We start from the raw sequence: 21,604 nt of genomic DNA, 5'->3' as shown, positions 1-21,604 counted from the left end.
CGCTGCCGTGAAGAAGCGAGGAGGTGGAGAGATGAGGAGACAGCGCGCTGGATTTTGTAAGAGAGAGAGAGCGATTGTTTGTTGTGCCAGTGGATTATTTTCTCGTGGTGGATTTGTCTTTACTGGACCCTTCAATACCCCTCTTTATCCGTTTTCGTGCTCCCTGACTGAACATCTTTAAACCGGTGAGACCGAACCATCTCTCCCGCCATTCACCCTCATACAGTCACCATAACAACATGGATTTTGGACATTGCATTCCACACACTCACACACTCAGACACACCCCATCTCATACATTTGTATATATTTTTGTAAATATTATTGTTTGTCTGGGTGCACCTGGTTTGTTTGTTTGTCACTTAATACACTGAAGATTTGTCTTGAATTGTTGTTGTGCATCATTTCTTGTTCCGCCAAGCCTACGCTATGCCCGAACTTAGATTTTAGATTCCGTATTTGTGTAACTAAGTTTTATAAAAAGCGTGTTACAACTCTGTACAGGAACACTGGAGACAGAGAAACACAGACAAGGTGTGTATTCACACTCAAACATGTTGAGTGTGGATGAGGAGCTCTGTTTCTTAGCAGTGTCTTAAACTAGGGCAGACACACACACAAACACATATAAATGGACCTGTTTAATTCTATTATGTACCCGTGTGTGTGTGTGTGTGTGTGTGTGTGTGTGTGTGTGTGTGCGCGTATGTGTGTGTGTAGGCTCCACTCTGGGCGTACCTGCTGTGTGCAGTGGGTCTGTTTGTGTACCAGTCCCTGGATGCGATCGATGGAAAACAGGCCAGGCGCACTAACAGCTCTTCGCCACTAGGGGAGCTGTTTGATCACGGCTGTGACTCTCTGTCCACAGGTATAAGTGCATAAACGCCTTACACGTTACCTGTTTAACAATACTGATATGCTGATATGCACATCACAACATAACCCTCACATTAACACCCCCCCCCCAACCCTCCTGCAGTGTTCGTGGTCCTGGGGACGAGTATCGCAGTGCAGTTGGGGACAAATCCAGACTGGATGTTCTTCTGCTGTTTTGCAGGAATGTTTATGTTTTATTGTGCTCACTGGCAGACCTACGTCTCTGGAACACTGCGATTTGGCATGTGAGTCTCTCTTTTATACACACACACACACACACACACACACACAGAGCAATTCCAGATCGAAGACTTATACAAAATAAAGGTGTATAACTTATAAAAGGATAAAGTATAAAGACGAATTGCAGTTTGCTTCTACTTTTACTATATCTATAGCACGTTCTGTTTATTGTTCGGTAAGTAGGTGGCGCTGTTTTGTGTTTATTAATATTTTTTAATTGTGTGGGAGCCATACGGTAGACGAGTGCATGGGAGCACTTTCTATAATTTTATAGAACTCTCTGGATATATAAGGGGCGGAGTTGTGTTATTGTGTCTGTCACTAAGGGGCGGAGTTGTTATTGTGTCTGTCACTAAGGGGAGGAGTTGTGTTATTGTGTCGGTCAGTAGGGGGCTGCGTTGTGTGTTATTGTGTCGGTCAGTAGGGGGCGGAGTTGTGTGTTATTGTGTCGGTCAGTGGGGGGGAGGAGTTATTGTGTCGGTCAGTGGGGGGGAGGAGTTATTGTGTCGGTCAGTAGGGGGGGAGGAGTTATTGTGTTATTGTGTCGGTCAGTAGGGGGGGAGGAGTTATTGTGTTATTGTGTCGGTCAGTAGGGGAGTGGAGTTATTGTGTGTGTCAGTGGGGGGGAGGAGTTATTGTGTCGGTCAGTGGGGGGGAGGAGTTATTGTGTCGGTCAGTGGGGGGGGAGGAGTTATTGTGTCGGTCAGTAGGGGGGGAGGAGTTATTGTGTTATTGTGTCGGTCAGTAGGGGAGTGGAGTTATTGTGTGTGTCAGTGGGGGGGCGGAGTTATTGTGTGTGTCAGTTGGGGGGGGCGGAGTTGTGACCTGTCCCTCTGTGTAACACTGTAGATATGACAGTACAGAGCTGCAGCTGACTTTGGCTCTGCTGCTCGTTCTCACCGCCGTCATCGGCCCCAGATTCTGGAACCTAACGGTAAACTCCAGCATCGATCGGCCAATCAGAGCTGCTCTAACATCAGGGATCAGCCAATCAGCTTCCTGCTTACTCTGCCCACAAACCTGTCAGGAAATGTTCAGTGCTGTAACTAACACTGCTCTCTCCCGTCTGTCTGTCCCTCTTTACCACTCTGTCCCCCCACCCCTCTGTGTGTGTGTGTGTGTGTGTGTGTGTGTGTGTGTCAGCATTGATGTGACTGAGGTGCAGATCTTCATTATGGTGATGTATTTGCTGGCTGCTGTGGGCGGATCTGCTTTCTGGCAGGCTCTGGTAATTCTCCATGTACACTCATCTGTAATAATAATAATAATTAATAATTAATAATAATCTATAACAAATTACTAATGAACTGTTAAAATTACCAGGAATTAGCTTTGTGAAGTTGATTGTGTGTGTGTGTGTGTGTGTGTGTTTAAAGGCAGTGTAATGACTTAATTTCTAATTAACTGCACTGGAATGCAGTGATTGTGTTCCAGAAGTATAACGTACATAACTGTACTAATAAACTTACAATGCAGAGATACAGAGGAGAGTAAGTGAATCTGTGTGTGTGTGTGTGTGTGAAACGTTTGTGTTTCTCTGTCATTCGGGTTGCCAGATCCCAGTACTGAACATCCAGATGAAGATCGTCCCGGCGCTGTGTACGTTTGTGGGCGCTGTGATTTGCTGCACTAATTATTTTAGAGTCATTTTCACAGGAGGAGTCGGAAAGAACGGGTCCACCATTGCAGTGAGTCTCTCTCTCTCTCTCTCTCTCTCTCTCTCACACACTTTCCCATTGGGAAATTTAAGATGCAATATTAGATGCAACATCTGTCTCCATGGCAGAGAGATCATGTTCTACTGTCTGTGTGTAAGTTAGCCAGAAGTGAGGACTTTGCCACGCCCTTTTCACACACACAGACACACACTCTGTAGACACACAGCCAGGACAGGAGAACATACCTGTTAATACCCATATGATAGTTGTTGTTGTAGTTGTTGTTATTACGGTTGACCCTCGACACACGAATGCCCCGACACACTGAATTTTCCCCTCACGGACCAACATTTTGTCTGGATTTAGTTTTATCAGGTGAAGCAGTTTCAACGTAAAAGTGATGAAGCTGGTCACACACACTTCGGTCACACACACTTCTGGTTACATCCACTCCGGTAGCCGGTCAAAAAATTCAACACGCAGTAGACACTGCAGTGCACAAAGTACACCTAATTACAACAATATACAAAATATTTTGGTCAGATGCATAGCCCCAAGTCCTGTATACCGTGTGTGTGTGTGTGTGTGTGAGTGAGTGAGAGGGAGTATTGTATCGGCCTCATCGGTTCTACAAGTCGATCCAGGAGCACGATGATTGAAGGCTCTGTCCCGTGACACAGTCCCATCGGAGAGTAATACGTTTTGGTGTTTCTGCAAAGAGACATAAGGATTAACGGTCTTAATGACGACCGGCCGTATGTGTGTAAACAACGCTGGGCGTCGGTCTGCGTCACCGGGATTCCCCTCAGGATTTGGGGAGGAAACACAGAACCAAAACACAACTGATGGGACTAAACGTATAGAAACAGACTAAAATATTTTATTTACTTTTTTATGTAGAACTATTTATTTAATATTATACTTTATTTACACGTCTCTTCTAAATGTTTTAATAGTTTATACAGTGGAATCTTGGATTACGAGCACACTTGTGAAACACTCGTAAATCAAAGTGGATTTCCCTCATAAGAAATAATTAAAAGATTATTAGTTTCACAGCCTTAAAAAATAAATATATAAAAATAATTAATGCAAAATATGAAGTCAAAATAAATCAAATTAACCTGCAACCTTAACCTTTGAAAAAAGTAAAGCTGAATTCCTAAAGATAAGTGTTTCTGTTAGTGTTTGTGTGTGCACGTGCTGTGTGTGTTTGTGCACTTCACCTTTGAAAAGACTCATGACAGAGCAGTGTTTCCATTAGAGTGTGTGTGTGAGAGGGGGAGGGGGGGCACGCTGTCCAATGAGTGCAGTGCAGGCAGAGAGGGAGAGAAAATGGATCTTTATTCTCTCTAATGAGACTCTTTTGTTTTACACACGAGCACGCACATGTGTTATAGTAAACAGTACACGCGCGCTGTACACACACCCTTACAAACATGTTTTACACACATACACAACGTGATCACAGTGTTATAGTAAACAGTACACGCGCGCATGTTGATTATACTAGTAGGAGACGCGCACTAAGACCCAGCAGGGGGGACTAACAGGTGGCTATAAGGAAATCATTGTGTAGTGTGTGTTTGTGTTAAATCCTGAGGAAATTCAGAGTGTCCCTGTGTGTGTGTGTGTGTGTGTGTGTGTGTGCGCGTGTCTCTCGCTCTCTCTCAGGGGACGAGTGTGTTATCACCGGTCCTGCACATCGGCTCTGTTATAGTGCTCGCGATGATGATCTATAAGAAATCTGCCATCCAGCTGTTTGAGAAACACCCCTGTCTCTACATCCTCGCCTTCGGCTTCGTCTCCGCCAAAATTACCAACAAACTGGTGGTGAATATTTTCTCTCTCACACACACACACACAGTATTCTGTATGAAGAGTGTATCACACACTGACTGTGTTTTATTGTGTCAGTAGTCAGACCGTGTGTGTGTGTGTGTGTGTGTGTGTGTGTGTGTGGTGGTTCTGTCCGGTTGTAGGTCGCTCACATGACGAAGAGTGAGATGCATCTCCACGACGTGGCGTTTCTGGGTCCCGGGCTTCTGTTCCTTAATCAGTATTTCAACAGTTTTATAGACGAGTACGCGGTGCTGTGGCTCGCGCTGGTGAGTGTCACATCCCTCTGACTAACACCTGCAGCAGTCTGAACACTACACAGTCTGTAACCGAGCGTGTGTGTGTGTGTGTGTGTGTTTTGCAGATGCTGTCCCTGTTTGATCTGGTGCGTTACTGTGTGAGTGTGTGTAACCAGATCGCCTCACACCTTCATATCTACATCTTCAGAATTAAACCAGTGGCAGTTCAATGAGACTCACACACACACACTGCAGCCCACTGTGTGTGTGTGTGTGTGTGTGTTAAAACCGTTAGCGTGCCCAAGGATCAATCTGATCACATGATTTATAAAAGACGTGATTATACGTTTATGGACACTTTAACTGACAAAGAAAAAAAAAGTTTATTTAAATTATTCTGTACTAAAAGTCAAAACTAACACTTTGTGTGTGTGTGTGTGTGTGTGTGTGTGTGTGTGTGTGAGAGAGAGAGAGAGAGGGATAACAGGTGCTAAAACTCGTCACGTCTCTGACTTTAGAAATTAAATTTTTAAATAAAAAGGCGGGCAGAGGTCAGACGTTTGTCATCATCCTCATTGTCATTGGTGTATCTTTAGCCTTTAGATAGTGATGATCATTTCTGCTCTGATATGGTAATTCCGACACACACACACACACACACACACACACACACACGCCCTGTGGCAATGTTACCAGAGATATTTATTAGAGTATTGTGATGTGTTGCAGCGCCCCCTGCCCCCTCGTTCTCAGTATTACATGCGCTGCGTGTTTATTGTTCTGTTTTTTCTGCGTTTAAATCAAACCGTCCGCGGCTACACACCCGCGTCTCTCCCTGATCTCTCCGCCACACACCCGCGTCTCTCCCTGATCTCTCCGCCACACACCCGCGTCTCTCCCTGATCTCTCCGCCACACACCCGCGTCTCTACAAACTACTCTCTACAAACACACATCCCCCTTGTGTGTATACATTACTGTGGGCGTGGTTTAATTCAGACTCCAGCCAATACACGATCTATATACAGGATCCCCTGTGCTGATTCTCGCTCACACACACACACACACACACACGCTGGAGCCCAGCCCGCAGCATGCCCAGCCTGTGACCGTACGCCCCCCAGTGGAGTGTTGAAGTGAAACATCACAGGCTGAACACACCTCAGCTGATGGTGTGTGTGTGTGTGTGTGTGTGTGTGAGATATGAAGAGGACGTTGCTCATATTGGGGTTCAGTTTTATCGCCGCGTGTTTTTGTCTCCAGTTTATTTTCCTAATTCGACCTCAACATCATCGTTAGATTTTTAATTCTTAAAGTGCTTTATCTAGTTTTGGTTACTCTGAGTTTATTCTCTTAAGTCCTGATTTAAAGCTTTTACACTTAAACTCTGGTGGTCTAAGGTGTGTGTGTGTGTGTGTGTGTGTGTGAGAGAGAGAGAAGCGTTACTGCAGTAACACACTGTGTACAAGTTTAACAAACATCACTGGCGTCCAGTGAGTCCACATCACACGGCTGCCCGCTGTTACTGATCCTGAATGTGTGTGTGTGTGTGTGTGTGTGTGTGTGTGAGAGAGAGAGAGAGGTACTGTGTCCTTACACACACACAGTTACTGTTCTGTTATTTTAGCACATGAATTTATTGTAAAATTATTTTATTTAATGTGCTTTTTCATTTTGTGCCTGAAACCTGTGTGTGTGTGTGTGTGTGTGTGTGGCACCGTTCAATCTGCCTCAAACATTAAATGGAATTAATAAAAAAAGACATTTAAAGTTAAACTTGTGATTTGAACCTTTTTCCAGTTTACTAAAGTTCTGAATTCTGAAAGTGCGTTAATTACACACTTATCACACATACTAATTACACACACACATTAATCACACACACAGTAATCACACACACACACACTAATCACAAACACTAATCACACACACACATACTAATTACACACATACTAATCACACACACACACACACTAATCACACACATACATTTAATAATTCAGTGGTTATTAAACCCAAACAGTAACACCCTGCCTCTCACACACACACACACACACACACATCTATTCAGATTGTCGTTATGAATGATTTGTCCACACTGTCCTTCATGCTATCGTCCTGCACATCACTGCTGAAAGGACACGTCACATCGCTGAGGACCAGAAGCTACAATGCACATGTGCGCAAGCACGGTTATCATCATACATTAACACAAAGTCTATCGGTGAATAATCACACACACTCACTACAGTAACACACTACAGGTACGTCATAATAAATTAGAATATCATTAAAAATAATTTCAGTAAATCAGTTTAAAAAGTAAAACATATTATATAGATATAATCACACTTAATATAATCACACACTCACTACAATAACACACTACAAGTGCATCTCAATAAATTAAAATATCTAAAAATGTTATTTCAGTAGTTCAGTTTAAAAAGTGAAACATTTATAGTTTTATTAATATAAACTATATATATATATATATTATAGTTTTATTACACACAGGCTAATGTAATTTAAGTGTTTATTTATTTTTATTTTGATGATTATGTCTAACAGCCAATGAAAACCCAAAATTTAGTATCTCAGAAAATTACAATATTACTTAGGAACAATAAAAAATTTAAATAAAGATTTTTAAGACTGAAATCTTGGACGACTGAACAGTATGAACATGTTCAGCACTCAGTACTTGGGCGGGGCTCCTTCACATGAATTACTGCAGCAGTGGGCGTGGCATGGAGGCGATCAGTCTGTGGCACTGCTGAGGTCTTACTGTATGGAGGCCCAGGTCACTCTGATAGCGGCCTTCAACTTCAGCTTTGGACTAATTGTAGCTTGTTTATTGAGGATGCAGGACAACCACCTAGTAATGCATTACAATAGTCCAGTCTGGAGGTCATGAATGCATGAACTAGCTTTTCTGCATCAGATACGGATAGGATACTCCTAAGTTTGGCGATATTTCTAAGATGGAAAAAGGCTGTTTTTGTAATATTTGAAATATGATTTTCTAAGGATAAGTTTCTGTCTAATATTACGCCCAGGTCTTTTACTGTTGAGCTGGTAGTAACAGTACATCCTTCTAAACGCAGGCTGAATTGTGAAAGCTGTTGTGTGCTGCTTTTTGGGCCGATGAGTAATATCTCTGTCTTATCTGAATTCACACGCACTATAATCACACACACTCACTATAATCTTATTCACTCACTATAATCACACTACAATCACACTCTCTATAATCTCACACACTCAACATAATCATACTCTCTATAATCACACTATAATCTAACACAGTCACCATAATCATAAATACTCTCTATAATCACACACACTACAATCTCACGCTTAACCCTTACATACTGTTTTTTTTATTTCACGCCTTCATAGTATGGTTCAGGTAAATTTTGACCCAGGCCAAGAATACCCTTATAAAAAGAGTTTATACCAAATAATGAAGATACTTTCTTTAACAGATCTTTTAAAAAAAGTATAAGTAGCCTTACTGACATTAATAAATGGATAAATAATCCTTAATCAATGTTTCAGAGCGCAGGGAGAGTATAACTTTTCTGTTTTACACCACTTGTTTTTGTATAAAAACATCTACTCAATGTTATATTTTTGTGAAGCTGCTTTGAGACAATGACCATTGACCAAGCGCTATATAAATTGTATTGAATACTCAATGTGATGTTCTGTTTTACTTAAGCCATGTACAGTAGTTAATCAATTGGAATGGTTATTACCGTCGCGCTCACCGCCGCGTGAAAACGTCAGCGGCCAAAATAAATTAGTTGCATTTCAAAGTCATTCGTAAAATGGCCGCCAGGTGGCGCAAAGTGACATTTTCGCTCGTTGCCGTAAATACAACAGTGACCGTTATACAGCGTATCTCTGTATCTGTTTATTGTTATTTAAGTTCTGGATTATTTCAGGTACTTTAAACACATTGTTGGGTTGCTCATGTTGGCTTATATGAGATGTAGTTTACAAATGAACACCTGGTTGGGTTATTTTGACCCAACAACTGGTTTATTCATTATTCTTTCCTTTCTCCAAATATCAGCCTGCAGAATGTTTGAAATATTACTGTTATTGTGTCACAGGTGTAGTTTTAAGAGTTGTTTAGGCAGGAATGCGTGTGTATACAGCTCAAAACCTCCATCAGTTGTTAAAGATTTTCTATTTAGAAAAAATGCCCAGTGATTTCTGAGCTTCAGGAAATCTCCCGGCGCTCTGCGCATAACACCGGGCCAACTCATGTCGGAAAGAATTTATAAACGGTTTCTAAACGTGGGCTATTGTTTTTTTTTTTACTTATAGTATTTGTTGATTTAATTTAAATGAGGTTTGGGCTCAGGACTTCAGAATCGTGATTCTCCTCTTTAATTTACTCCATAGTTTTAATCAGCGCTCAGCCGCATGCATTAAGTTTTCCAGAGCGCACCGGCAGAAGTAGACTAATGATTATGAACACGTCGGGAAAACAGCAAGCAGACTTAAAAAAAAACGTTTGCGTTCATTTTCTGACGTGCTCAAGTTCACCAAAAACAATACAGAGCAGCACAGCTTACAACACTTACAAAATCACAACACTTACAAAATCACAACGTTTTTTCGTTATTGTGAGTGCGCTTAAATAAAAGTTAAGTCTTATAAAGGCATGTAGTCTTATATAGTTTTATTATATAGTTTTTGCACATTAATCTGACAGCAGTTTTTTCAGCCTGTCACGGCGTGCGCCCAAATCAATATCGCTCCTCGTTCACTAGTTAGGCGGCCTCCCCTTCAGACATGCGAAGCAACGGGACCGCAGAATTACACATGACTGGTGAGCTATCGTTGCTATCGTTGCCCGGGCTTGCACCCCGCGCTATAAAATACTCGGGGTTTGTTGGGCTACAGTGGATTTTACTACGCGCTGTGTATGCAGCGCGCGTGCAACAACGCGGAAGTGCGGCATGCAAGCAGGGCAAATGGAACGCGCCCGGGGACTTCAAAGGAGCGAGAGGTGGGAGGGGGCCATCCGCGGAGAGCAGAGTCAGCGCGAGCAGACGGATGGCCATTGCACTCACACCGCGTAGTAAAATCCACTGTAACCCAACAAACCCCAATCATCACCAGCCGTGCCTTATTCCGTCATGTCATGTGGGCATTATAAGCTTTGTATTGAAAACTTCTAACTAAAAAGTGGCAGCTGGCACGCCTAAAAATAGACGCAGGTTATTTTTTTAATAGTCTAAATAAAAACCCTCCGATTTAATTTCCTATAGTCTAACCAGCGCTCAACCGCACGCATAGTTTTCCCGAGCGCGAGGAATTTTTTTGTGCTAAATAATGTTTATGCAGTATAAGAATTCCTATTAATCCTGGGTTGTTCTTTTAGTGTCACTATAGTGCTTTACAATGCCAGACAACATTCAAATACAAATTATTCACCCTCCCCAGGTGTGAATCGGCTGTTCTCACCTATACATTCAGAGAAACTGTAATGGACCTCTCCACACTTTAAAAACCACTTGAATCTGAGGCTCTTCTGGAGACTTTCAGTGATTTCAATTTGTGTAATTTTAATCTCCTGGATTCTAGATTCTAAAGTTGACATTGTTACCTTTTTTAATCATTGGAATGGAAGAACTTGTTATTTTCCTTATGATAGCATAAATTGCATTGTTTTTAATCAGTCTATACACAATAATATTATTTGGTATTTATTTATTTATTTATTTTTTAAACGGGTATGGGGGCTATCTTGGTTCATTAATCTCCGTGCCTGGTTTAGTATTCAGTGCGCATCTGTTATATTACAACTATCATAACACTCAAATACCTTTTATTGGGGGTTAAGTGACTGATGTGCCTAACATTTTTCAGCTGAGCCTTTGTTTCACTGAATAATCAACCACCGCGACACCCCCCTCTCTCTCTCACACACACACACAGAGCCGACCAAATCATTAGCACGTCCCTCCCCCAAACAGCACAGACATTTACTTACACCTGAACTGAGTTGTTTGAGTAACATGGGTCGAACCCGTTACAAATCATAACAGTCTACTGCATTTCATTCTTATAATAACGCAAAAACACAAGCGGGGCGGAATGACCGACATCAGCTGACGCAGTAGAACGTCCTAACACTGTTTTAATTTTATGGTAATTTATTTCAGTTAATAAATCTACTATAAATTTAAAGAACACAAGAAATACGATGACACAAATCCATACACCCTTTTTTTCTAATTACAAGTGATAGAATCAAAAGGCTCACTGTGTTAACATTTATTGTGCTTAAATTTGATCCTAATAAGATTTGATTTAATTTAAATTCTAGAACAGTGGCAGCTGGAACACCTAAAACAGATGCAGGATTATTTTTTTATAATCTAAATAAAATGCTGTTTTAAACGTGGGCTATTGTTATTTACATGCAATATTTGTTAATTTAATTTAAATGGGGTTTGGTCTCCGGAATGTTGAGCATCAGGATCCTCTTCTTTACTTTCCTACGTAGAATCAGCGCTTAATCGCACGCATTAAGTTTTGTAAATTCGTTTAATGTTTAATAGTAAACAATGACCCCCGTTGCGCTGTACCACCGCTCGGAAAACCTTATGAAATACAAGTTTAGGACAATTATGATGATCTGCCACGGCGTGCGCGTGTGATGGGTGTATGCCCAAATCTACTATAACTACTCCCTCACTCCGTAGGCTCCCTGAATAGGCAGCAAAGGGACGGGAGCCGCCTATTTGTGCCGGCTGGCGATAATTAACGTTAATATGATCTCGGGCTTGCTCCGCATTATAAAAGCAAGGCGCGGAGGTTTGTCTGAGGTCTGGGAAGTACGTGATGTAATGGAGAATATAAAAAAAAGCATGTCAGTGGGGAGATGTGACGCGGCCCAGGCGCTTTAAACAAGGACACTAGAATTCCGCCCTTTGATCTCCGCGCTGAGGACAGCGCGAGAAAGAGCTGCGCGAGCTCCCGCGGCATCTACACTCCCGCACCGTGCCCGCCCTCGCAGCCCCGCTGCCGAAGAGGAAAAGTGTGGTTAGGTTTTTGCGTCAGCGAGGACTCGCGCCGGCCATCGACAGCGGGAGAAGCGCCGTCACGAGGGAGCGTGCAGGAGCGCTGCCTCCGCGTGCTCAGTTCTGCCACTTCGTGCACCAACACTTAGCATCAGCTGTGTGCCCGCATGCCAGTGTGGCACAGCCCCCGGAACTGCACATGCACAACCTTTATCCCTTTCTTTCCTTTCTTCCTCCTTCAACACTTTCCTTCCCCATTTTGCCTAAATAAATTACCCTTTTCCCGTAAGACCTCGCCTCGTGTCCGTTGCTTTATGGTGCCGCCCGTGCAACATGGGTCGAATCTGTTACAGATCATAACAGTCTACTGCATTTCATTCTTATAATAACGCACAAACACAAGCGGGGCTGAATGACCAACATCAGCTGACGCAGTAGAACGTCCTGACAATGTTATAATTTTTATGGTCATTTATTTTAGTTAATAAATCTACTATAAATTTAAAGAACACAAGATATAAGACGACACAAAACCCTACACGCGTCTTTTCTAATTACACGTGATAAAATTTAAAGGCTCACTGTGTTAACATTTATTTTGTTTAAATTTGATCCTAATAAGATTTAATTTAATTTAAATTCTACATTTGTATCGTCATTTTAGTTCTGTGATTATAAATTTGTTTAACTACAATGTTTTACTTGATTTTATCCGCTACTACGTGCAGTTCTAAAACTCCGTGTCTCATTAATCCAGCAGAGAATGAACTAAGGCATGAGGCGTCAGTCTGTAGTTATATAGCGCCACTCAACGGTAAAAGCCAGCAAACGCACAAAGCCAAACGGTACCGCCGAGCGCCGCGACGGTAGGACCTACAGTCCGATTGATTAACCACTGTAAACATACCATTAAAGTGTTAAATATATTTTATTGAAAGTAAAATGGGCAAAAACATTCTAGAACTGTTGGGATTTATTATATAATAAATATATTATTATTTTATAATATATTATTATATACTGTACAACCATTACAACATAAAACACTGTCCTCATTACCAGTTTATCTGTGATATGCCGCAAAAAAAGGTCTTGTCTCACGATGATCAAATCTAAGCTCTGCCGATATGGTATGAAACATTTCCAGGGCAGTGGTGGCACAAAATATTGGTCTTTCAGTGTCAGCTTTTTACAGACTAGGGAGTAACCTACCATTGCGACCTGTACATACTGACCGACCATTATTAGAAGCACGGCATGGGAAGTAGCCAGTCTTGGAGTCATTCGAATGACAACTGCAGGTGGAAGTGAAGACATTGTTTTTTGACATGAATGTCTGCCTTGCTACCGGCTCCTTTACTTCAGAGACATCATCAGAGTGGCTGTATTCTGCTCGGACACATCTTCTTGCAAATTGCCATCTGCTTTCTCATCAGTAACTTAAATGTCAGCTCAGGTACCATTTATGAGCTTTCCAATTTAAATTTTATTTGTCACATACACAGTACGATACGCAGTAAAATGCTTAATTGACTACTGTTCAATTTACTTTTTTTTAAAAAAAGTACTTTAGCTAGGGAAAAAAATATATCTATATAAGACAAAATATAAAATATAAGAAGAATTTAAAGAAAACCTAGCTGTAAAAAAAACAGCAGGATTTAAATAGAAACTTCTGGCGGGGAGGCGGAGTGGGTCCAAATATGCATGAAAGTGTTTATGTGCAACAAGCAAAAAATGTAATAGAAATATGTGTAAATATGCAGGTCTGCAATATTATTGTGCTTGACCTTTGACCTCTGTAGGACTTCAGTTCCGTATGTTTTTTTATGGATGATCACTCTTATGCTGTTTTACTCTTTCACTGTATCAAGATTTCAAATGTACCGTCAAAAACCAAGAGGTGAAGGTTTCCGCAGTAACCGGAGCAAATGTGGTGGGAACACAGGCAGTCCACAGGACAGTTTCAAGCTCCTCCTTAAACACCGTCATCAGTGTCCCATCAAAAATACACAAGTACACTGCATTTACAGTTTCAAGCTTTCCACCATTCCTACCATTTTTCTTGATTTTACACAAACTAGAAAAACTAAAATTCATTGTAATACATATGGGTCGAACCTGACCCGGAACAGCCTCAATGTACAGAAAACTGTAGCTCCTTTACAAGGAGCAATACGAGAGTAATATTAAAAAAAAAAATCTTTTTTTTTACATTTGTGTGTGTTTTGGGTCACTTTAGGAAAAAATTGAAAATTTCAGGCTAAAAGAATGACCTTTAGCATATTTTTATTGATCTCAAGTATTAACACGGGTCCAATTTTACCCGAACAGTATGTAAGGTACAATAATTACACACATTAATCCCATAACGAGTTAAACACAGTTTATTCTGAATCTCTCAGTAAAGTCATTGGAATGTTTTATTTTTATATTAAGTGAACCTTAGTAAAGATATGAGAAGGATTTAAGAATAAAGACACACACACACACCCACACCCACTCATCCAGTCGCATTAGAACTCATCTTGGCCTTTAAACATCTGCGTCACTTCCTACATGAGCATGGCGTGCAGAGCGTTTCTGACAGACGCCATCTCCTCCTGCTGCTAAGGGGAAACACAGCTCTTAGCTCACGCTCGTGCACTCGGTCTATCAGATAGATCAGACACTTACTGTATTCATAAAAATTTTCTTCTGCAACAGCGCCACCTCCTGGCGTAATTCACTCATGGCTGCAATGCTCTGCTTCTCGTGAGCGTCCTGGAGTTCCTGCGTGCTCTGCAGGGACGAACGCATTAATAAAACCTCTCCAAATGTAAATACAGTGGAACCTTGGATTGTGAGTAACTCGGTCTGTGAGCGTTTTGCAAGACGACCAAAATTTTGTATTAAATTTTAACTTTTATACATGTAAAGCTGGCTTGGAGCTAGGGAGGGGTGGGGTGGGTGCTATAGAGATTTATAAGGAGGTTTTAAAATTCTGTATTGAAGCATTACATGTCTACCCTGTAATATCCCTGTTTTAAAATTAATACAAATATTGTTGAAAAGATAAATTTCAACTTAATAAACGAGCGAGGTCTTGATGTACGAGTAGTATGCATGGGCTTCATCTGCTGAGAGGATGATCACAACATTAATCAAAGTCATTCTACACAGTAGCCCCCTCCCTCTGCTTATCTTACTTCAACTTTACACACACATGTGCATGCACAAACACAGTAACAGAAACAATCCTCTGTCAGGATCCATTTAAAGGTAAAGTGCGTGTGATTGTAGTGAGTGTGTGTAATTGTAGTGAGTGTGTGTGATTGTAGTGTGTGCGATTTCAGTGTGTGCGATTTCAGTGAGTGTGATTATAGTGAGTGTAATTTTAGTGAGTGATTGTAGTGAGTGTGACTGTAGTAAGTGTGTGTGATTATAATAAGTCTGATTGTATTGAGTGTGTGATTGTGGTGACTGTGATTATAGTGACTGTGTGTGATTATAGTGAGTGTGTGTGATTAGTGAGTGTGCATGTGATTTTAGTGAGTCTGATTATAGTGAGTGTAATTTTAGTGAGTGTGTGTGATTATAGTGAGTGTAATTTTAGTGAGTGTGATTTTAGTGAGTGTGTGTGATTATAGTGAGTGTAATTTTAGTGAGTGATTGTAGTGAGTGTTTGATTGTAGTGAGTGTAATTGTAGTGAGTGTGAATGTAGTGAGTGTGAATGTAGTGAGTGTGTGTGTGTGTGATTATAGTCTCATTGTAGTGACTTTGTGTGATTATAGTGACTCTGTGTGTGATTATAGTGAGTGTGTGTGATTGTAGTAAGTGTGTGTGATTGTAGTAAGTTTGTGTGATTATACTGTGTGTGTGTGATTTTAGTGAGTGTGTATGTGATTTTAGTGAGTGTGTATGTGATTGTAGTAATTGTGATTGTAGTGAGTTTGATTGTAGCAAGTGTGTGTGATTATAGTGAGTCTGATTATAGTGCGTGTGTGTGATTGTTGTGAGTGTGTGTGATTATAGTGAGCCTGATTGTAATGAGTGTGTGTGATTATAGTGAGTGTGTGATCGTAGTGAGTGTGTTTGATTATAGTGAGTGTGAGTGTGTGATTGTAGTAAATGTGTGTGATTATAGTGTGTGTGTAGTGAGTGTGTGTGTGATTGTAGTTAGAGTGTGTGATTGTAGTTAGTGTGTGTGTGATTGTAGTGTGTGTTTGTAATTATAGTATGTGTTTGTGATTGTAGTGTGTGTGTGATTATAGTGATTGTGTGTGATTATAGTGAGTGTGATTATAGTAAGTGTAGTGAGTGTGTGTGATTTTAAAACAGAAATTGATAAATATTCACAGGAAAAGATTCTTATCTCGAGAAACAGACTTACATTAAGGCATTTTGGCAGACGCTCTAATACAGAGCGACTTACATTTTTGTCATTACACATCTGAGACTTAAGATTTATTTAAGTAAAACACACACAAGGTTGTCTAATGAACTGCAGTGTGAACTTGATTACATGTGTGTCCATGTGTGTGTGCACCTTGATGTATTGATCCACAGTCTCTTTGAGCATCTTCAGTCTCTCCATTTGTGAAGCTCTCATCTGCTGAAACATCACCTGCTGACGCTGGAACAGAGACTGACATCAAATAAACACCATTAAACACCACTACAGTGTCAATCCCTACAGCATAAATAATACCACTGATATCTATTCACATCGTTTCACCTGTGTGTGTGTGTGTGTGTGTGTGTGTTATACGGAGGTTATCAGCAGTACCGTGAGTTTCTTTTCCTGATCTTTGTTCCTCTGCACATCACTCTCCCACTGCTGGAACACAGCCTGGAACTGAGCACCATAATCCTCACACACCTGAGCTCTGGAGTACACAACAAATAGTAGATCATTACATTTCTCATCAGACAGACAGACAAAGAGACAGATTTCTGCTTTAAGTCTTTGTTCAAATTAAAGTCATTAATCACCTGCACAGCGTCAGTGGTTTTTAATAATTTTAATAATGAATGTAATTAACGGTGTGTTACCGTTCTCCCTGCTGAGACCTCCACAGCGCCTCAATCTTCTGCTGGCTGGTTTTTAGAGACGAGCTGGTGAACGACTCTAAACATTTCCTCTTGGCCACAAACGACTTGTTTATTTCCACTGGATATGGAACACAATGAGAATTGTATAACAACATTGTATTAATGAGCTCCTGTATAACATCACATCTAACATGCAGGTTCAGAAGGTTTCTACTCAACATCCCCGTCAGATCACAACCTCCAATGTCATCACAACGTTTAGAAAGAAATCTGCATGTTTCTTATACTGTATATGTCATACTGTGTCACTGTAATTTAAATCATAAGGACAATTGTGAGACTTGATCTGTCTGTTCCAATCTTTCCCCTGCCTTAGAACTAGACAGATGAGCTTTTACATGTCAAAACACTCAGCTGTGAAAATTTTGGTCACATAATATACACCACCTGGTTGTCAGCTCCCTCCCATAAATATTGTTCCCGATCAAATATTATAATTGCACTGCCCTTATCTGCAGATTTGATGACAATTTGACATCCTTAGTTCCTTCAGAGTACAATTTTTTTTTTTAAATTAGGCTTTTCTAGAGATCGTCTAAACTGTTTTCAAAAAATTGCAAAAATATTTGAAAAATATCTATTTCAAGTAATGTGTGAAGTTCTATAAGTAATTTGTCCATTGGTGGTATTCAACCTGATTTTGGTGTGAATGGACGGGGATCTGTGGGTGTCTCAAATACTGTCATTGCTGCAAGTGAGTCTTAATGACAAGTGACACACAGCTGTTTAGTCCCAATCATGTGAGCTTTTTACCCAAGTTAAGTCATTTCAGATCACTCTCCTCAGTTTTTGTTATTAACATCTTTTCCATGAACGCAGGAAACACATCTAACACAGCTGTGTAAGAAATCAGAAGCTCCTCACTGCACCAGAGCTGTTACGGCTAAAATACTCAGCTGTAACAGCTGTAATACGGGTCAGGGGTAGCTCAGTGGTTAAGGCATTGGACTATGGTTCGGAAGATCCCAGGTTCAAACCCCACAACCACCAAGTTGCCACTGTTGGGCCCTTGAGCGCGGCCCTTAACCCTCAACTGCTCAGATGTGTAATGAGATAAAAATGTAAGTCGCTCTGGATAAGAGCGTCTGCCAAATGCCTAAATGTAAATGTAAATACATTCATCACTGTAGGAATTGTCTAATTAATGCCTGTTAAGTCTTGACTTTTTTAAACTCAATCAGTTTAGTTTTTGGCCAGGCAATGTATAACAGTGGTGTAATCATTTTAGTAGTACAATGCAGAACAACAACACATAGGATGCTGAGGTTAGAATTGGCAGGCAGGAGGTCTAAAGGAAGACCGAAGAGGAGATTTATGGTTAGTTGGGTTGAGAGAAGAGGAAGCAGCGGATAGGGTTAGGTGGAAGCAGATGGTTCGCTGTGGCGACCCCTGAAAGGGAATGGCCAAAGGACAAAGAAGTGCAGAACAACAACACATTGCACTCAGCAAACTGGTAAACAAACATGCACATCATAAACATCACATCCGTACACAACTCTTAATTAGAGCTCACACTACAGAGTAAAGACATACTGTACAGCACCTCTGAACACGTCCAGCATGGCATTGACCTCACCACTGCAAACAGAGACAACACTAAAGTTAACACTAACACTAGCCTTAACACTAACCTTAACACTAGCATTAACATTAGTATTATCACTAGCATTAACACTGACATTGACAGTTATATTACTAATATATATATATATATAACATTAACCCTAACACAGCTTCCCTACAGTTATTACTGTATTTTTGGGAAGGCAAAACCTTTGGAGATCACTCACTCATCTTCTATACCGTTTTATCCGGTATTCACCCCTAATACTAACCCTGTAGACTTAGCATTGCGTTGAATTGTGCACACACCTTCATGAAATCTATTTTAAAACATTTGGCCAGGTCTCCCGAGAAAAAAAATAGCTATGAGGATGCAAATGGTACCTATGCCAAACCGCTGTGGTCCTCTGACTCCTAGCTCACACCTTTTTGTTCTGACTCTTTTCAGAATTCTGCTACTTGTAAAAATTACATTGATCAAAACTAATTTGATTTTAATTTAATTTAAATTGACCCCTATAAAAACACCATAAATCAGTGCAAAATCAATTCTCAGACTGTAATGGATTTTACACACTGAACAAACACTGAAGAAATGTCTTTGGACCAGTTTGGAAAAACTGCAATCCAAGTTTAAATAGCGTAGTATGCGTCGTTGACGGGTAAAGAGTATTTAGAAATAGTTAAAAGGTTAAAGTGTAAGCTGATCAGCATCTGACACAAATGCTTATGACTTCCCATCTATTAAATGAATTTATTTAATTTATGGTGCAAGGTTTAGTTTTCATAGTGCATGTCCCAGTTTTTTGGACTAAGCCATGCTGTGTCGACCTTTGTTTGTGTTTGGTCAGGATTGTGGCATTGCCGTCATTTCTGTGTCTTCCTCATACTCAGTGTATACAAGGCAAACTATCACAGTGATTGGCTCTGCTCGCTGAATTTCAGCCAATCATAAGCTATTTTTTGACGAATTGTTTCTGATTGACTCATTTTAATGCTTTATGCATCGGGTGCATTTTTCGAAAGACCCAAAATAACGTGTGAGGACTCCTGAGGGCCCTGTGCCACACCTGTGGCTCAGACTCTCAGGCATCCTAATTTAAAGCATGTTAAGACCTCCAAAAAGCACAAAAAGTTGGGGGAAAAAATTATCATTAGGAAAACAAGAGGGTCCTGCACACCCTATGGTGCTTAGGCCCTAAATGAAAAGAGACAGTGTCATATTAAGATATTTAAAAAGAAAAAAGATTCTGAAGAAGGTTTAAGATTTAAGACATTTATGTTTTGAGATTTGAGTAATAATTATTATTTAATAATATTAATATAATTACTAATAATAATGATAATATATAATAACACATGAAGTTCTGTAGTTGTCTGAGTTTTCAAACTGCAAAAGTGCTAATTATTAGTCATTTTTATGTATTACTGTTAATAACATAACTTTTCACTTTATTTACATTAAAATAGGGACAGATGACTTTTAAGTCCTGTTCAGACAACATTTTTTTTCTTAAGTGCAATCAATGTTTTTGGTTGGAAAAACGAAAAAACAAAGAGAGAGAGAATCGTGTGAGAGAATTATGATCTCAATTCCTATGGAGAAAAATTTGTGATTCATATTTTGTCAAGAATCGTGCAGCCCTACTTCCTACAGTATCAGCTGTGGCTGTGTGGGTCAGAGGGTGAGATCGGGGTGCGCTACACACACGCACAGATTTCAGAGGAGATGACATCACAGGCAAAACAGATATTAACTACCGCATTCAGATACGACTGGCTTCCACATCTGATTAGATCCGTGCCTGAGTACGCTGTATCACACTCGAGACATCCTCTTCCGGCAGACTTGGGCACGGTTCCTGAGCAGGGAACAAATGTGTTCTCACTCATCAAAAGGAACCAGACCTTCGGGTTAAGGGTTCTTGGGAATGGACCTGTGAGTCAATAATGTGAAAACACCCTAACAATCTAAAAACTAAAGCTGTTACACCTACAGTTCCTCTGATATCAATAAAAAGAGGGCTGAAGGGATTTTTTTAATTGAATGACGTGTGTTTAATGAGCGAGTGTCTGCGATCTGTCTCAGGCGGTCAGATGATGATTAATTGAGATTTATATTCCCACCTGCGTGAGACGGCGAGGCTCCGGTCTGTAGACGAGCGCCGCTTTCTCTTTACCGGGGCACCTGAACAAAAACAGCTTGATGGGATTTACATCTAACATGAACACGAGATTTCACCTGCTACTCATCAGGTGTGTGTGTGTGAGTGTAAATGATATAATAAAGTAACAACACTCACATCACTAACAGTCACTTTCTCTTAATAAATACCTGTATTACTGGTGTCCCTGGTCGAAGTGCAGTCTTTTACAGACATTGTTCTTTATTAATCATAAAATTAATCTCCAGTTTTACTCCGGCTCCTGTCAGAGACGCCACAGCGTTACACACATGGCTCACTTTAACACTGCTCACTAACACAACTACAACTATTCAATAAAGTTATCTATTTGTACATTAAGCTAATTGTGTTCACATTTTACAGAATGTCTGCACAGATAATTAGTAAGAGAAACAGCACGCTAATACAATGTTAACTGGCTGCAGTTCCTCAGTGTAAAACGTTATAATCTGAGCATACATACATACATACATTCATAAATAAATAAATACATAAATAAATACTATTGGTTAAATAAGGTGACTCCGCCTGAGGGACTCAGTAATCTGCGCCTGCGCGTTACCTCAGACTGCGCGTTAGCCGGTTAGCATGAGGGGGAGGGGGGGTGGCACGAGACACACAGCAAAGAGTTAGCGCTCGTGCCCTTAAAAAAAAAACACCATAACATTTTTAATGTAATAATATTATGCCTTATTATATGTTTATATGACAGAACTATATAAAATATTTTAGTAATTACTGAGTTTCGTATCAGATTTAACAGCAGATGAGCGAACACGCACGCGCGCACTGATCACGTGTTGTGTGTGAGCCGAGTCTTTTTAAATGAATCTTTTTTTGAACGAATCTCTCGCGTGTGC

The 21,604-nt window shown here is 40.5% G+C and overlaps 2 protein-coding genes across 8 annotated transcripts in view; one reads left to right on the top strand and one right to left on the bottom strand.

Moving 5' to 3' along the window:
• The window catches only part of cept1b (choline/ethanolamine phosphotransferase 1b), an 8,170-nt gene extending 1,562 nt beyond the window's left edge, over positions 1–6,608 (top strand). The window contains exons 4-10 of one of the 2 annotated variants that reach the window (XM_053484648.1): positions 721–868; positions 980–1,121; positions 1,969–2,053; positions 2,676–2,807; positions 4,452–4,610; positions 4,760–4,885; positions 4,981–6,608. In XM_053484648.1, the coding sequence (XP_053340623.1) occupies positions 721–868; positions 980–1,121; positions 1,969–2,053; positions 2,676–2,807; positions 4,452–4,610; positions 4,760–4,885; positions 4,981–5,088 (900 nt within the window). In that variant the 3' untranslated portion in view covers positions 5,089–6,608. Of the gene's footprint in view, positions 1–720; positions 869–979; positions 1,122–1,968; positions 2,054–2,262; positions 2,348–2,675; positions 2,808–4,451; positions 4,611–4,759; positions 4,886–4,980 lie in introns of both variants that reach the window. The other variant, XM_053484647.1, reaches the window with a different exon arrangement.
• Positions 6,609–14,269: 7,661 nt separating this feature from the next.
• On the bottom strand, positions 14,270–21,370 carry LOC128511688 (synaptonemal complex protein 3-like). Of its 6 annotated transcripts, none has more exons than XM_053484658.1 (9): positions 21,307–21,370; positions 20,894–20,985; positions 20,686–20,746; positions 18,539–18,573; positions 16,936–17,053; positions 16,670–16,769; positions 16,430–16,528; positions 14,577–14,681; positions 14,270–14,509 (listed from the first exon to the last, which is right to left on the bottom strand). In XM_053484658.1, exons 2-9 carry the CDS (start codon positions 20,937–20,939, stop codon positions 14,456–14,458), a joined length of 618 nt encoding a protein of 205 aa, XP_053340633.1. In that variant the 5' UTR covers positions 20,940–20,985; positions 21,307–21,370; the 3' UTR covers positions 14,270–14,455. The 6 variants fall into 6 exon arrangements, with proteins under 6 accessions (XP_053340633.1, XP_053340634.1, XP_053340632.1 ...); XM_053484659.1 differs by lacking the exon at positions 21,307–21,370 and adding an exon at positions 21,216–21,269; XM_053484657.1 differs by lacking the exon at positions 21,307–21,370 and having other exon boundaries at positions 20,894–21,207.
• Positions 21,371–21,604: the final 234 nt, after the last annotated feature.

This window comes from Clarias gariepinus, chromosome 23 (assembly GCF_024256425.1).
Source record: "Clarias gariepinus isolate MV-2021 ecotype Netherlands chromosome 23, CGAR_prim_01v2, whole genome shotgun sequence".
NCBI classification, from domain to species: domain Eukaryota; kingdom Metazoa; phylum Chordata; class Actinopteri; order Siluriformes; family Clariidae; genus Clarias; species Clarias gariepinus.
The sequence above is the reverse complement of the archived record's forward strand: the minus strand, read 5'-3'. Positions and strand labels throughout refer to the sequence as shown.